General features: G+C 36.8%; 1 protein-coding gene across 2 annotated transcripts in view; it reads left to right on the top strand.

Moving 5' to 3' along the window:
• REEP3 (receptor accessory protein 3) overlaps positions 1 to 16,715 on the top strand; it is a 96,325-nt gene that overhangs the window by 71,273 nt on the left and 8,337 nt on the right. For both annotated transcript variants that reach the window (XM_061181533.1, XM_061181536.1), the window contains 4 exons: positions 2,309 to 2,385; positions 4,784 to 4,904; positions 5,078 to 5,191; positions 13,531 to 13,678. In XM_061181533.1, the coding sequence (XP_061037516.1) occupies positions 2,309 to 2,385; positions 4,784 to 4,904; positions 5,078 to 5,191; positions 13,531 to 13,678 (460 nt within the window). The remainder of the gene's footprint in view (positions 1 to 2,308; positions 2,386 to 4,783; positions 4,905 to 5,077; positions 5,192 to 13,530; positions 13,679 to 16,715) is intronic.

Here is a 16,715-nt window from a genome sequence, read left to right as displayed (position 1 = left end):
TTGTATTTTAAATAGAGATAACGTGCCCTACTATTTGCTTCGGGCAATTTTCTAAGCTCTTGGGTAAATTATTATGCATATGTCACAACACATTGCTTCAAAAGTTATTCATGGCTATTATTAATTGATTTCTCCATGTACATAGAAAACTGTTAAAGCTACCTGAGTTATAGTTCCTTATTGTTTATGGAATACCCAAACAAGCATCTGTATTAAAACTAAATAGGTCAATTTTCTAGCTAATTATAGAGACCTAATTTTTGTTTTTTTGTCATCTTATTGGGATGAGAACAAGGGAAGTAGTGGTTATTTTTGGACCTCACATTCAGCAATTCCTCACATTTCTTTCTGTACATGGCAAAATTGGTTAATAGCACCAATTCCAGAGTCAGGCAGCTTGAATAAGTCATTTTACCTCTCTCTGCCACTGTTTCCTTATAATCATATAATTATGTTTTCTACTTCATAATGTTGTTGTGGGGATAAGTGAATTAATATATGTGATGCACTTAGTATAGTCCCTGGCCTATAGTTGGCATGGTTTTGTGTATTATTGTTAGCCATTATTATATTATTGAGAAAGCGGAGATTTTTTTTTTTACATCTTTATTGGAGTATAATTGCTTTACAATGTTGTGTTAGTTTCTGCTGTACAACACAGTGAAATCAGCTATACGTATACATATATCCCCATATGCCCTCCCTCCCACCCTCCCTATCCCACCCCTCTAGGTGGTCACAAAGCACCGAGCTGATCTCCCTGTGCTATGCGGCTGCTTCCCACTAGCTATCTGTTTTACATTTGGTAGTGTATATATGTCAGTGCTACTCTCTCACTTCGTCCCAGCTTATCCTTCCCCCCTCCCTGTGTCCTCAAGTCCATTCTCTACGTTTGCATCTTTATTACTGTCCTGCCCCTAGGTTCTTTTTTTTTTTTTAGATTCCATACATGTGTGTTAGCATACGGTATTTGTTTTTCTCTTTCTGACTTACTTCACTCTGTGTGACAGACTCTAGGTCCATCCACCTCACTACAAATAACTCAATTTTGTTTCTTTTTATGGCTGAGTAATATTCCTTTGTATATATGTACCACATCTTCTTTATCCATTCATCTATCGATGGACACCTAGGTTGAAAAGCAGACATTTTAACCCTTAAGGAAAATCCAACCTACATGAGAGATGAGAGTCTCTGTGCTTAGGAAGGTGGAAAGGTATATTCTCACTCATTTGTGAGAATGAGTTCAAAATAAAATTAATATGGCAGCATTCCATGAAAAGGATTGGTACAGAGATACCAGAGTCTTGAGGACCTTTTAGGATGCTCTATTCCAGGCAAGAGGTAAAATGTCCTGAACTACTGTCTTAGTTCTTTCAGGCTGCTATAACAAAAATACCATAGTCTTGGTGGTTTATAAACAACAGAAATTTATTCTCACAGTTTAGGAGGCTGAGAAGTCCAAGATCAAAGTGCCAGCAGACCCCATGTCTGGTGAGGGCCCACTTCCCGGTTTATGGTGGCCATCTTCTTGCTATGTCCTCACATGGTGGAAGAGCAGAGAGAGCTCTCTGGGGTCTCTTTTATAAGGACACCAATCACATTCATGAGGACACTACCCTCATGACCTAAAATCCTCCCAAAGTCCCCACCTTCTAGTACACATTCAGGGTTAGGATTTCAGCATATGAATTTTGAGGGGACACAAACATTTGGTCTATTGCAACTACTCTTGTGGTATTGGAGTAGAAGGAAAAGGATATGTGAAAGATTACAGGCTTATATTTAGGGCAAGAGGAAGAAGACACTAACCTTAGACTTTCAAAGTGGGTGACTAGCATTATGGATGTAACAAACCCAGGATTGTTCTTTGGTTTCTGAATAGTTTCTATATATTGAGAAATAAGGAATGCAAAATTTAAAAGACTAATAAAGATTAAATGTGGTCATATCATATACTATATGATTTGTATAATAATTAAATAGCTAGTAATCTTCATAAGGAAGCATGTAGATAAGATCTTTTAAAGAATTTTCCTCCAGTTAAGAAAAACATGTCCTATTTTTTCAATTCTCTCATTTCGGTTCCTACATTATATTGTATCAAGCCTAGAGATTTGTTATTCTTTGATTCTTATATCCCAAGACTACTGATGTAGTGATGTGAGGAACTCGGGCATAAAACCTGTTGAGAATTAAACCATCGCCTTCTGCATTTAATCCAACATACTATATATGATATATACAGTTTTTCAGAGTTGCAAATAACCTTGGTCTATTATTTCATATGTATTTTTATTGTTTCCAGGTTCGATGGATGATGTACTGGATTGTCTTTGCTCTCTATACTGTGATTGAAACAGTAGCAGATCAGACAGTTGCTTGGTAAGTTCTAGTGTTGACAAAAGGCCAGACTATAGACTCTTTATTAGGTGTCCTGAGTTTTTATCCTGCTCTGGCTGTTAACTGAGTGAATTTGATCCATCTACCTAATTATCCATTGTATCATTTTCTTCATCTGGTTTCCCCACAAGAACATTACTTTCCTTATGAAATCCCCCAGGTGAAGGCAGCTCACCCTTCTCCCCACATGCCACTCCCTGCCCATCTCCCACACACCTCCCACTACCTTGGAATAGAGAAAAGTTGGTTGTCATTACCTTTTTTCCACACTGATGACTTCAGACTATTTTTTCTTGATTACTTCCTAAACGACTCCTCTTTTGAAGCCCACAGCATCTGGTTTTAGCACTCCCTCCCCATCCTTAAAAGTCTCATCTACAAACATTCAAACTGGATGACGTCAAATCCACACAGAAACACCCCCCAGCACCAGCTCCTTGACTGCTCTATTCCAAACAGCATGGGGCAAAATTAAAACATGTTTATATCCTCAAGGATTTAACATTTTACTGAGGAGCAATACTTAACGGAACAACTTGAATCTCTTTGTGCTGTATTTCGGTAGTGCATTTCCATCTACACCTTTCCATCACTTGGAGAAATCCTCCTTTCAAACTCTTTAAACTTTTACTACCTTGCCACTATCTTCAACCGCCTTTGCTGCACAAACCTTCATCCTAAATTAGCCCAACAATTGCTTTTCTTTGCTTCTTTACCCAGGCTACCAGTTGAGCTGAAAAAAATCAGCTGCTCATATTGGTATCAGTTTGAAAGTCACCATTCCTTTTACTTGCTTTTGGTCAGTGGCTACTTCCACTCCCTCCTGTATCTGTTTCAAACATTTACTGTTCTCTGCTTAAACTGTCTTTCTGACTTTGCTATTCTCATCATATTCTCATAGCACACTAGGTCACATTGGATGGCTAGGAAAAAACGGAAGTCATCAGACTTAAATGTTCTTAACAACCTGCCTTTATTTATCAACTTCTCTGTATCTGCATCGATCTTTCTCTTCCTGCCTCTGTCCCACAGCTCATTTATTTACCTGTTATGTTTTGGTGTAGGGGTTTGGGGAGGGTTTGTTTGTTTTTAAGTGGCAGAACACAGATTCCAAGCCATGCTAGGTCTCTTAAATTTCAATGCTCTCTCTTTAAAGACTTCTATTTTTTTTTTCCTGATTGCAGATGTAACATATATACACTATTAAAAAGTAAACAACGTAGAAAAAGCTTACCATGAGCAATGATAGTACAGAAACTCCTCTGTAACTGCACTGTGCAGAGACCCTTTGTAGACTACAGAAGAGTCATTCCTCACTGCCCCCTGCCCATCTGTCTCATCAGAAGAGCCCAGATTTTTTTTTATCATGTATCTTAGTACTTCATGTACCACAAGATGCTGGTCCCCTCATGATGTATTAGTTAACTTTTGCTGTGGCAACAAACAACCCTAAAAGCACAATGGGTTAGAAAAACAAACATTCATTTCTTGCTCAAGCTGTATGAGGACAAATGGTTGGCTGCAACTTTGCTGGGCTCAGCTCAGTTTTAAGTGTCTTCTTGTTCAAGGACCAAGGCTGAAGAAGCAGCTGTTCTCGTGGCAAAAAGTAAAAGCAAAAATTGAAAGCAAGAGGTTGGGGGTGTTGAGGTGAGGGAGTCAAAGGGCATTTAAAGCATCTCCTTGCATGTGACATATGTCACACTCACATTCTGTTGCCCAAAGCAGGTCACATGGCTAAAGCCATGGTCATTGCTTGAGGAAGTGTATTCAGCCTACCGAGAAGGCACTGAAAAATCAAGTGGGAAGGGACATGGGTATATTACCCTAATTCCCAGGTTACCACAATGGCAATTCCATTCTCCTTTCAAGTGAACAGTTTAGGTCTGTCAAGTGCTGCAGTTCTGGCCAAATGAAATCGGAGGGGACGTTTTCTGGAAGTTCTAAGGGAAGGAGATGTGTATATGGGGTAACACTGTACACTTGACGCTTATAAAGGTGACTCCTGATGCTTGGAGGTGTGTCCAGGTAATGCCATGACAGCTACGCTCTGCAGACAGGGTGGGTGTACCTTACTATCCTGGTTATAAATGCTATTAATGCCCTCTCTGAACTGCCACAGTCAGTTTGGCAGCTTGGCTGTGCTTGTCTAAACAGAGCAATCTTGTACTAGAAGGTGTGAATCACTCCGGGGGTCAGGTTGCTCTGATCTGTATAGTTAATGAGATTTTGTCAATTCAAACATGGTTGTTTCCCTGATCACAACTTTTTACGTGTGAAAACTTAACCCAGTGACTGAACTTTGTAAAAAGTTTTTTTTGCGATTTCCTCATGGTCTGCACTTTATTTTCACTGGCGTTTTTTTCTAATTTTTTCTCGTTAGGTTCCCCCTGTACTATGAGCTTAAGATTGCTTTTGTCATATGGCTGCTCTCTCCCTATACCAAAGGAGCAAGTTTAATATATAGAAAATTCCTTCATCCACTACTTTCTTCAAAGGAAAGGGTAAGATATACAGATTATTTCCACAAATCACTTGTTAGAAATGTATATCATCACATGCTCTATGCTATAAAATGAGTGAAACTATTATGTTAAGGGGGAGAAGTCCCAGTTTTCAGCTTCTTGACACTCTTTTTAAATAAAATTAATATTTATGGGTTTCATTTTTTTTCTAGGAGATTGATGATTATATTGTACAAGCAAAGGAACGAGGCTATGAGACTATGGTAAACTTTGGGCGGCAAGGTTTAAATTTAGCAGCTACTGCTGCTGTCACTGCAGCAGTGAAGGTAATTTTTTATTTACCTTTTATTTTTTTTTAATCCAGTGTCACATTGTCAATGAATAAAGTAGGGTGGCTTTTTACTTCAGATCATTATAAAATTTTGGCACAAATTTACCTTCTGTTTATTTCTGTAATACTAGAAAAAAAACAAGTAGATTATTTTAAAGGCATTTTAACATGTGTTTTCTATAATTGTTGGATATTTTGAAACTCTTAATTGATGACAAAATGAGAGCTAGTTAGTAAATAAAACATACTGGAAATTGTCATTTTGTCATAATTTTCCTACTTTATAACCTTAAAATAGTTTTGAGTAAATCACCTTTAGTAAAGATGACCATTCTTTCTTTCTCTGTCTTTGGTGTTTTTTCCCTCTCTCTCCATGGCAATATCTTGGTAGGATTTCTGGCTTACTTCTGCACCCATACTTCAACCAGTTTGAGGTAACTGATTATTCAAAATAAGGCATGAAAAATTTCTATTCTTAAAACTTAAGATTTTACTTAGCCAATTACTAATGTCATGTGTTGTGTTTTACAAGCCAGATTATCAAAGGAATGCCTTCTGTGAAAATTCGCATTATGGCTTTTGGATTTCTTTGCATGTAGTAATTAGTGTGGTTTATTTTAAATACCATAGCATAATTGGTTTTGGTGTGTAGTATATGGAAGGAAAACAGGTTTCAGATCCAGAAAGTGCTGAGTGTGACTTTCTAAGTAACCATCGGTGGTTTACTTAACTTCTCAATTGGGAGGATGGCGAGGAGGAGAAAATGAGGTGGAAGAGAACTAAAGTCCTCCACTGCTGTATATGAAAGTAGAGGTTTTAAAGTGGTTGCCTGCAGGGGGATGGAGAGAAGGGGACAGAGGGCTTCTTGCTTTCTTTTGTTACAAAATTTAGCATTATTTAACTTTACAAATGAAGTACATGTATTTATTTACACCCCAAAGAAGATGCTTTCTGAGTTTTCCATACTTAAAAGCAACATTCAACGTGATTCTATGGCAAAAAACTAAAAATTAACTTTCGACATCAAAAATTGCTTAGAAAATGTACACATTTTAGAACATTGTTTTAGGAAACATAGAAGCACACAAATCCCATTTGCCCTCTTTACTTTTTTTTTTCTTCTTTATTTGGCTGCATTGGGTCTTCGTTGCTGTGCACGGGCTTTCTCTAGTTGCGGTGGGCGAGCGGGGGCTGCTCTTCTTTGCGGTACGTGGACTTCTCATCGCGGTGGCTTCACTTGTCGTGGAGCACGGGCCCTAGGCGCGCTGGCTTCAGTAATTGTGGTACGCGGGCTCAGTAGTTGTGGCTCGCAGGCTATAGTGCGCAGGCTCACTAGCTGTGGTGCACGGGCCTAGTTGCTCCCCAGCATGTGGGATCTTCCTGGACCAGGGTGTGAACCCACGTCCCCTGCTTTGGCAGGCGGATTCTTAACCACTGCACCACTAGGGAGGTCCGTGCCCTGTTCACTTTAACACTTAAAGATAGTTTATAATCCTACATACTCTGTGAGACACCTCCCTATATATTGTCACTATTTTGTAGGATATTTATTTTATTTTGACTTACTACTTCCAAACTCTGTGTGAGGAATCAGAAACCCCAACTAGATTATCTTATCCTGGTTCCCTTCTCATTTATTTTTATTTTATACATACTTTGCTGCCATCAGTATTTAACATCCAATATATTTATTCAACATGTATGTATTTAATGTATTTAACATCTATATGTATGTATGTTTTTTAATATTTATTTATTTATTTATTTTGGCTGCGCCCGATCTTAGTTGCAGCATGTGGGATCTAGTTCCCCGACCAAGGATCGAACCCGGGCCCCCTGCATTGGGAGCCAGAGTCTTACCCATTGGACTTCCAGGGAAGTCCCTATGTATGTATTTAATGCCGACCATATGGTAGGTGCTTGGGATGCAGCAATGAACAAAATAGATACAGTCCTTACCCTCACAGGCTACTACTGTCCAGCTGAATGTGTATTCACTAACTGAAAATTTTACCTCATCTTTGGTTGCTTAGAGCCTACCCCTTGCCCTCCACTATGAAAATAAGCATTATCTGGTAATTCCCTGGCGGTGCAGTGGTTAGGACTCCGTGCTTTCACTGCCGAGGGCCAGGGTTCAATCCCTAGTTGGGGAACTAAGATCCCACAAGCTTCGCGGTGCAGACAAAATAAATAAATAAAATAAAAATAAGCATCGTCTCGCAGAAACACTTTGCTGTAGAAAGGCTATAAAAGTAATTCTATACCTATGTTTCTCTGGCTTCTTTGTTGTTCAATGTTTGTTTTTATTTATACATTTAACAAATCAAAACCACCTCCCCACTTCAAAGGCAGGAAACAGAGATCATAAAAGTCATTTAAGTTACCACTGCAAAACAAACAAACACACATCCTGTAATTTGAATTCACTTTGGAATGCTCTCTTTTGTTTGTGATCTCGTGATCCTTTTGTTATCAAGCTCACTGTATGAGGCAACCCTCACCATTCTCCTCATGAGCACAGGAATGTTGGCATCAACCATACTGGATTTTATTCATTAGAAATAGTCGTTAAATATGCTGAACACAGCATAATGTTAACACTATTTGCCTCAAGTTTTACTGTGCCTATTTTAAAGTAGGGGAAATTAGTTTCATCTCTGGAGATGTCAAAGAAAGGCAGTGTGATGGAAGAATCACTGAACCAGACACTTTATACGGAAGAGTAAATTGAAACTGAAATAGGAAATAGGTCAAGTTTAAGGAGAAACTGCAAGAAAGCTAATAGAAAGACTTGAGAATTATTAAACATTTTTTTTGCAATATATGGTTTGTTAAAAATATCTTTCAGGCTAAAAACATTGGACTCTCAGTGTGACCTTTAAAGATCAGCAGTACCCCTGACTAGTTTTCCCAGGTTGAACCGCCTGAGCATGTTAAAGATGAAAATAGGAATCTAATCAGAACATTTATTACACCGTAAAGCAATTTTCTGAAAATGTTACTCAGTTCTGTGACCTCATTACCAGGCATCTGTTACCAAGGTCAGTGTACAAGTTTATTTTGACTGAGCAAAGCACAAGCATATGAAGGAGCTTCAAGGATTTTACTGAGGATGTTCAACATCCCATAGCTTTCACATGAGAAATGCCGGTGGCTTTTGTACAGATGAGCAACACTCCTGCCGGACGAAGGACAGATGAAGAAAAGTACTTCTGGTCGTATTAGCCATCTCTTGGGATTTTCTTTGGCAGCCTCTTCTTGGTGAATTCTTTGGCAGATATTATAAAAAATCAATTATCACAGAAATGAGAGTATTAAAGTTAAAATTTCTGAAATCTTATTGACTGTAAATGATGATGATTAGGTCAGAAATCCTGACATCTTGCTGTCTGTTTTAATGGCTTTCTGTTTGTGAAAGGATTTGAGGAGATTCAGCTGCTTAGTATCATCCATTTAAAAAGGGAGCACTTCTTTAGACAATGGAGAAGAAAGATGATATTTTTTTTCTCTGCAATCTAGGAAAGCACAATATTTTAATGAAAGTTGAATTCTATAGCAGTTGAGTTGTCAGCATTTTTTAGCCCTGATTCTGCCACTAATTAGCAGTGAGATTTGGGGCAGTCATCTGCACTGATCTCTCTAAGTATTTATTTTCCTACCCGTAAAATGAAGGGGTAAAAACTGACTTCTAAAACCCCTTATACTCTAAAACAATGGTTCTCAACTGGGGGCAGTTTTGCCCTCCAAGGGACATTTGGCAATGTCTGGAGACGTTGTGGGTTGTCACAACTTAGAGGGGGGTGCTGCCACTGGCATCTCAGGTAGAGGACAAGGATGCTGCTTAATATCCTACAAAGCACAGGATGGCATCCCCCCCCACACACACACAGAATCATCTAGCCCAAAATAGCGTTAGTGCTGAAGTCGAGAAACCCTGCTCTAAAAGTATGATGAGTCAGAAAAGGCTAAAAGAATACACAAATATGTATAGGTAGTTTGGGTGATGGGTTACAAATAATCTTTCTTTTTTATGTTTTTCTCTGTTACAAACATTCTTCAATAAATATATATTGCTTTAGTCTTAAAACCACTAAAATATAATTTTCACTTAATGCAAATGCAATCAATTCCATTCTAGGCTTGATCAGATTGTGTTAAATGTCCGTAGGGAAAAGCCATTTCCCTAAAAACTGGGGACTAACCTTATCTGCAGTTATAATGTAGTATGTCAAAGATCAACAAGAAATAGAGCTTCATGGCTATTCATTATTGAACAGTATCATAAAAATTGTTCCATAAAAGATTGTTTGTACGCTTGTAAGACTATAAAGCATTGCTGATTATGTTTTTGAATTCTTAATTTAAAAATGTGAAGAGGATAGGTTGAGGTTTTATACAAAGATGCTGATAAGCACGGTAAATTCCCCTTATTTAACACAAAATATAGTAACTTTAATGTAATATATAACCAGGATATGAAGTATTTAAACAAAGGCAGAATCGTTTGGGTATAAAGAAGTTAGAATTAGTCATACATTCAGGGTCCCTTTTTACAGATGCCAACTATAGACTTGGATACTTGAGCAGACATTCAGATTCTCTAGTGCCCTTGGATGTAAGTGAGCTCTGTGTGAGGCCAGCTTGGGAAGCTGCTTCTCAGCTGAAGGATTCTTTCCAGAGCTTGAATGTGTTAGATTTGGTCCCAGCCCTCCCGCCCAGTCAGCCCTTACGGTGTTCTTAGTTTCTTAAATGGATGTTCTGGGCTCATCCAAATTCAAACCCCGAGAACTCAGAGTTACCTGAAGGCAGGAACACTTCTGCTAATGATGTGAAATATTCTACAGAATGCTTTTTAATCACTTTGACTTTTGCTTTCTCATCATTATCTTTCTGTTACCTTCTCTTTGATTTTTAGGACCAATTTTAACAGACAGTGTACATACAATTCTGTAGAGAATAGGATCTAAAATACTGGGATATAGAAATTACCTTGTGGATGGTAACGCCCTTCCAACTTATTGACTAAGACTGCTCTTTCCACATGTATTTTCCTCCTCAGACTAGAACCTGTCTTCATTTTTTTAATACTTTTTAGCTTAATATTGTACAAACCAAATGGAAGAAAATAAACAAAGCATTTTTTAAATTTTCTTTTATATTTCCCTATTTAATGACCTTACAGTGCTCTTTATTTGTTCACATGGGTTCTATTATATTTACTGTCCAGCGTCCTTTCCTTTCAGCTGGAATGACTTCCTTTAGTATTTGTTATAGGGGAGGGCTGCTAGTGACAAATTCTTAGTTTTTAAAAATCTTTGTATGTCTGAATTTGTTCTTTAAAGGACAGTTTTGCTGGATAGTCAATACACATTTGAAACTTTTTTTCTCTCAAAACTTTGAATATGGCATCCCAGTGCTGTCCTCCATGGTTTCTGAAAAGGCATTATTAATTTAAACAAAATCTCAATATCTTTTGTATTGTTATTGACAAGTGACTATAATTCCCTGTTTATGCCCTCAAAATGTAGAAACAATTTTTCTTTTAATTATGGGAGTAAGTGATTTAGATACTGGAAAAATGATCAAGAAATGGATCAGAAATTCTTATAGTATACTATGTTACAATTAAAACTTCACTATACCATCTATGACTAATTTTGTAATATAAAGAAATTTTTGAAAAACAGAAAAAAATCACTCATCTGCCTAAACATCACACTGTTTTCATTTTTTAATATTTTTCCCTAACTATAACCATACTGCATACTTGTGCCCATATTTTGCATGATTTAGAATTCTGAGGTGGAGGGTAGGTATTTCCACTTAATATTTTATTGCAAACATAATTCCCTTATTAATGGACTTTTTGTGCTGAATATATAAAAATTAGAGGGAATAGGTCTGCCTTTAGCTGCAATTATTTTATAATGACACCTCTCCTTTAAAGTGGTCACATTGGATACTTATAATTTATGTAATATTTTTGAAGTTCACAATAGTGCAATATTTCTCTCCCCATATTATTTCTCTTCTGGACCCATTAGAAAATATACAGTGGGAAAAAATGATTTTTCAAAGTGATAATAGCTGTTGAAGTGCCGTTGGTCCTCAAGGAGGGCACAGCCCCTTTTTGCTTTTGTCTACAGTACCTGGCCTTTTTGGGGGATTGATAATACTTGGGGCTAGAGGGTTGTTACTCAAGAGCTACATTAAAATCCATACTGTATATAGATCACCCAGATACCTCAGGGTTGGTCCTTGCTCACCTTTAATGTAAACCTGAAGCAGACTCCTAGTGGGTGATATAATCTACCCATGTAGATACCCATGACTGTACCTGTAGTTTGGTGCTGAAACTCTCTATATAAACTCCAGCGTTTACATTAAAACATGCTGCAACCTATGGAGAATTTTCCAACAGTCAAGAGTAATGAAAAAGAAGAGGCATAAAAAGAGTATTTAGTTTACTTATTACATACTCAATATCAGTCCCATACCACGTGCACTCAGAGAACAGAAGAAGCCTAAGATTTGTCCCTCTCTAGTTTCTTAAAATCTTGCTCTGGAGGCAAAATATATAAAGTACAGCAGTAGAACTAACATTAATTTGTGAGTTCATTTGTGAGATATGCCCTAAGTAATTAGTTGATTATAATCATTAAAGATACCAAAGTTTGTGGGTGCTATAAAGCTAGACTGATTCAATGGCACTTTGACTCATTTGCATGCTGAGATGTACTTTCTTGAGTGGGAGGGTTTGGGAGTTACAGTAGAGGGTATCATGGACGTATATTATCATTCATTTGGCAATAGGCAAACAGTCAAGAATTGCTGAGAGAGGGCACAGAAATACAAAGGTAGGAATAGAGAAAATGACAGTTCTGAGAAAACAAGGCATCTGTTTCAGATGAGCACTGGTCACTTCCTTTTAGTGTGTGTCTGAAGTCTTCTGTCATCCTCTACTTAAGAAGCAAATGGTACCTGATAGAAAGAGAGTATAATGAATTAAACCTTGTCAAGAATGTTTAAAGATGTGTGGAATCCAATTATTTTTATTGAGGATATAGACCCTTTAATAATTCTTTTTCATAATTCAAAAAATATGGTAGAAATTACAAAGCTTAAGTGGGGTGTGAAAATGGTGTTTGGGTTTGACATAATAGGATATCACTCACTCGGAGTAGCTAAATCAAGACTCATGAAACAAGACCTTTTTCTTCAGTGTAAAATACATGTTAGCAGTAATGTTGGAATGTTTGTAGTGCCTTAGGCTTTGAAATTTAGAGATGAACCATTATGGATGAGTTTCTACAGTTACATTATAACTAGAGGCAATCATAAATTCACATGTGTGAGAAGAAGAAATAATAAGTGTAAAAAAAACCTTTAGAAGAATACTTTTAATCGAGCTATAAATAAGAAATGAGTCATCTGTATGCTATGCAAATTTTCAAGTGGGTAAATTTAGAAATTATTTTTTTCTCTTTACAAAACTTTATACTTTGGGGGGAAATGTAGTTATGTCTGAGCAGTTCAGAAATGTTCCTTTCAAAGCTGTGCAGTGATGAAAAGCATTGAACTTTCTGCAGTAATGGGAATGTCCTGTATCTGCACTGTCCAATACAATAGCCACTAGCCACATGTGGCTATTGAGCATTTGAAATGTAGCTAGTGCAATTAAGGAGCTGAATTTTTAAATTTATTTAATTTTAGTTAAATTTAAATACCACTTGTGCCTAATGTCTACCATATTGTCAAATTGTGTGTATTAGTAGATATGCTTTGCCAGATGGTGAATTCATTAACTGAATATCGTTTCATACTCAAGATTCTTTGGCTCTCAAATTTTTTTTACTGTGTTCTAGGTAGAGCCATTACCATTCCTGACTTAGCTTTAAAACAGCATCTCTTTTACTTTAAAAAGTTCTTCTGAATCATAAACGTAAGCCTCAAAGTGCTACTTTTAGGAGAGAGAAATATTATGGATGATGTTTACAGAGAGGATAAGCTCATTATACATTTTTTTACATCCTTGAATTAAATTTAAAGCTGAAATGTTTGGGAGTGGAATGTACTGATGTCTACAACTTGCTCTGAAATGCATTAAAAATTGATTGATGGATGGATAGATGGTAAATATTGTGGTAAAGCAGATATAGCAAAATATAAACGATATATGGGTATCCACTGTAGAATTCTTTCAACTTTTCTGAATGTTTCATTTTAAAATGAATAAGCTTCATGATAAAATGTTGGAGGAAAGTTAAATGGAAACATATTAAGTATTTTAAAGTGCATTTCTTTTCTTGGATCTATCACTTCTCTGTTAAATAGAGCCAAGGAGCAATAACTGAACGTTTACGAAGTTTCAGTATGCATGATCTAACAGCTATCCAAGGTGATGAGCCTGTGGGACAAAGAGCATACCAACCTCTCCCAGAAACAAAAAAGAAAAGTAAACCAGCCTCCGGTGAATCACCAGGTGTGCTTGTTTTGTTTTGATGTATTGTTCTTTCATAATCGGGATCTTGAGTCAAGATGGGTACTAAAATAATACCTGGTCGCTACCTGAATTTGGGTAAACAACATTTATTTTTAAGCTTATATTCTTGAGCTTCACACTTAACTGTATGTAGGTCTCCTCCTCTAAATTTTCTCTAAATAAGGTTAGTGCTTGCTTTTTGTTGACTCTGGAGATAATCCAGGTAAGAAAGTAGCAGTAGCGCCTTGTGCTGCCATGAATTTTTAGGAGCAGTGGATGTGGTTACCCACTACCACCAGCGCTAGTTCTGACCTGTGATCTCTACTCTTGCTACTCAAACTATGTAGTGGCATCTGAGTTTTATAATTAAACCCTCTTTAATGTAAGTGCTGTGAACAAAGAAGGATATTGACTTATAAGATAAAAAGTTTTAAGCAGGTAACAAAAGATGACAGGTTTGAAAATAGGATTACTCCAATGGAAAAACGTGTTGAATTCATGACTTGTAGACTAAGAACTAACTTGTTCTAATGTAAATTATAAGCATGTCATAGTTGATATGTTCTAAAATTTTAGTAAATTTTTGTGATCTTAGAAACATACACATCAACAAAAAGACATAGTCCCTTAGTCATTTTTTTCGCATATAAGAAAGTTGTAGTTCAAGGCCCAACTGAGAACTAAGATCTTCAGGATATTTCTTATTAAAGTATTATTAGGTCCATAAGGTACAGGGCTACGTGATCTTTTTTTTTTTTTCAAGTAGAAGTTTTCTTCTAAGGGAGACTGAAAATCATCCTTTATAATTAAAACCGATTTGAAAAGAGCAGTCCCGAAGTGAGAGAGTAGCATTGACATATATACACTACCAAATGTAAAATAGATAGCTAGTGGGAAGCAGCTGCATAGCACAGGGAGATCAGCTTGGTGCTTTGTGACCACCTGGGAGGGTGGGAGGGAGACACAAGAGGGAGGGGATATGGGGATATATGTATACGTATAGCTGATTCACTTTGTTATACAGCAGCAACTAACACACCATTGTAAAGCAAGTATACTCCAGTAAAGATGTTAAAAAAAAAAAAAAAAAAAGGGACTTCCCTGGTGGCACAGTGGTTGGTTAAGAATCTGCCTGCCAATGCAGCGGACACGTGTTCGATCCCTGGTCTGGGAAGATCCCGCATGCCACGGAGCAACTAAGCCCGTGCGCCACAACTACAGGGCCTGCACTCTACAGCCCGTGAGCCACAACTACTGAGCCCGTGTGCCACAACTACTGAAGCCCGTGCTCCTAGAGCCCGTGCTTCGCAACAAGAGCAGCCACTGCAATGAGAAGCCCACGCACCACAACGAAGACTAGCCCCCGCTCACCACAACTAGAGAAAGCCCGCGTGCATCAACGAAGACCCAACGCAGCCAAAAATAAATGAATTAAATTAATTTAAAAAATGAAAGAAAGAAAAGAACAGTCCCTTCTTATAAAGGAAAAATAGTGAACTTTCTTCTAAGTTCTCCCTGGAATGAATAACTTTAAAAAGCTGGTGGCTTATCTAAGAGGTAGTAATTAAGTATTGGCCATTGATTAAGGTACTAATGCCTTTAAGAGTGAGGAAACTTTGAACCTTGAACCATCATCCTTAATACTTTAATAATGTAAAAGTAGTCCCTAATAGGCATTTTCTTAATATGCATTTTAAAAATTAGGTATACTGATTTTGTTTATGGGGACTGCTATATATATTTTGCTGATTTGGACCAGTAATCTGAGCCCTTTATCAGCAGTTTATTCATAATTATACCTTAGAATTGGTTAAGAATTGTATTCCAATTATTTAAATAAAACCAGGATTATAAATTTGAAAATCCATGACACTATTTTTATGGTATCCATCTATTAAATTTAAAATGGTGTGACTAAAATATTTTAGGATAGTGAGGTGTTAATTAGTTCTTCTGTTAAATTTTAAACCATGAAATTAAAAGAACAAGAAAGTTGGGAAACAAACACTCTCATACACTTTTTATGAGAGTTTAAAGTAGAATAATCGTTTTGGATGACAGTCTGGCAAGAATTATCAAAATGTATTCTTTTTAACTCAGCAAGAGACTTCTAAGAACATGTCATAAGGAAATAATCAGACAAGTGTTCAAAGATATAGGTACAAAGATGTATGAATGTTCGTCTTGTTGTTGTTTATAGTAACAAAATATTGAAACAAACCAAATTCCTAAGAGAAATGGTTAAACAAAAAGGTGGCTATTAGCCGTGAAAAATAATAATGTCAGTTTATACGTATTGACATGAAAACATATCCAGATTGGGGGCGGGGGGAACAATAACAGTGAAACAATGTGTGTGTTATGATCCTATACCATAGAGGCACAATAGATAGAAGATGAAACGGATTAATATACGTAAAGTTATTTTTCAGATAAATGTACATAGAGGAGAGTCTGGAAGAGAGTCTAAATGCTGCTAACTAAAATGTTAGCAGCATTTACCTCTGAGTTGTGGGTTTTTAGTGATTTTTTGTTTTAAATCAACCTGTTACCCGTAAAATCAGAAATAAAACAAACCTACTTCTTGTTTTGAAAACAATTAAGGTATTCTTTTTTTATATCATGAATTTTTTTCTATTTTATTTACTTCCGAACTTCCTCAAGAAAAGCAAGTTGGTACATTTTTTAGTGTGGGAAGTATATTTATATTGCAAAGTCTGTTTACTAATAGTTCGTGTAATCAATACAGTTAGCTCAGAACACAAGCAAATTCAAATATTTGGAAAAGTGGTTCCCTTTTGAAAACTAGTAATGGCTTGCTATGAGCGGTTTGAGGTTAGCTGATTGAGAGAAGTCTTGCTTCGATGAAGTTACTCAAGTCCACATGTTGTCACTATGGGAAAAAGGGCTCCCTCCAAATGCTTTTTTGTAAGAAAATAGACACCTTGAACATGATGTTCACTTCCTTAGAAAGAACACCACATTCTGATAAGTGGAAATATTTTTTCTGCAAAGAACCTGCTGCTCCCATATTAGT

This window comes from Eubalaena glacialis, chromosome 1, assembly GCF_028564815.1.
Source record: "Eubalaena glacialis isolate mEubGla1 chromosome 1, mEubGla1.1.hap2.+ XY, whole genome shotgun sequence".
NCBI classification, from domain to species: Eukaryota; Metazoa; Chordata; class Mammalia; order Artiodactyla; family Balaenidae; genus Eubalaena; species Eubalaena glacialis.
Note: the sequence above shows the minus strand (reverse complement) of the source record. Positions and strands in the feature narration are given on the sequence as shown.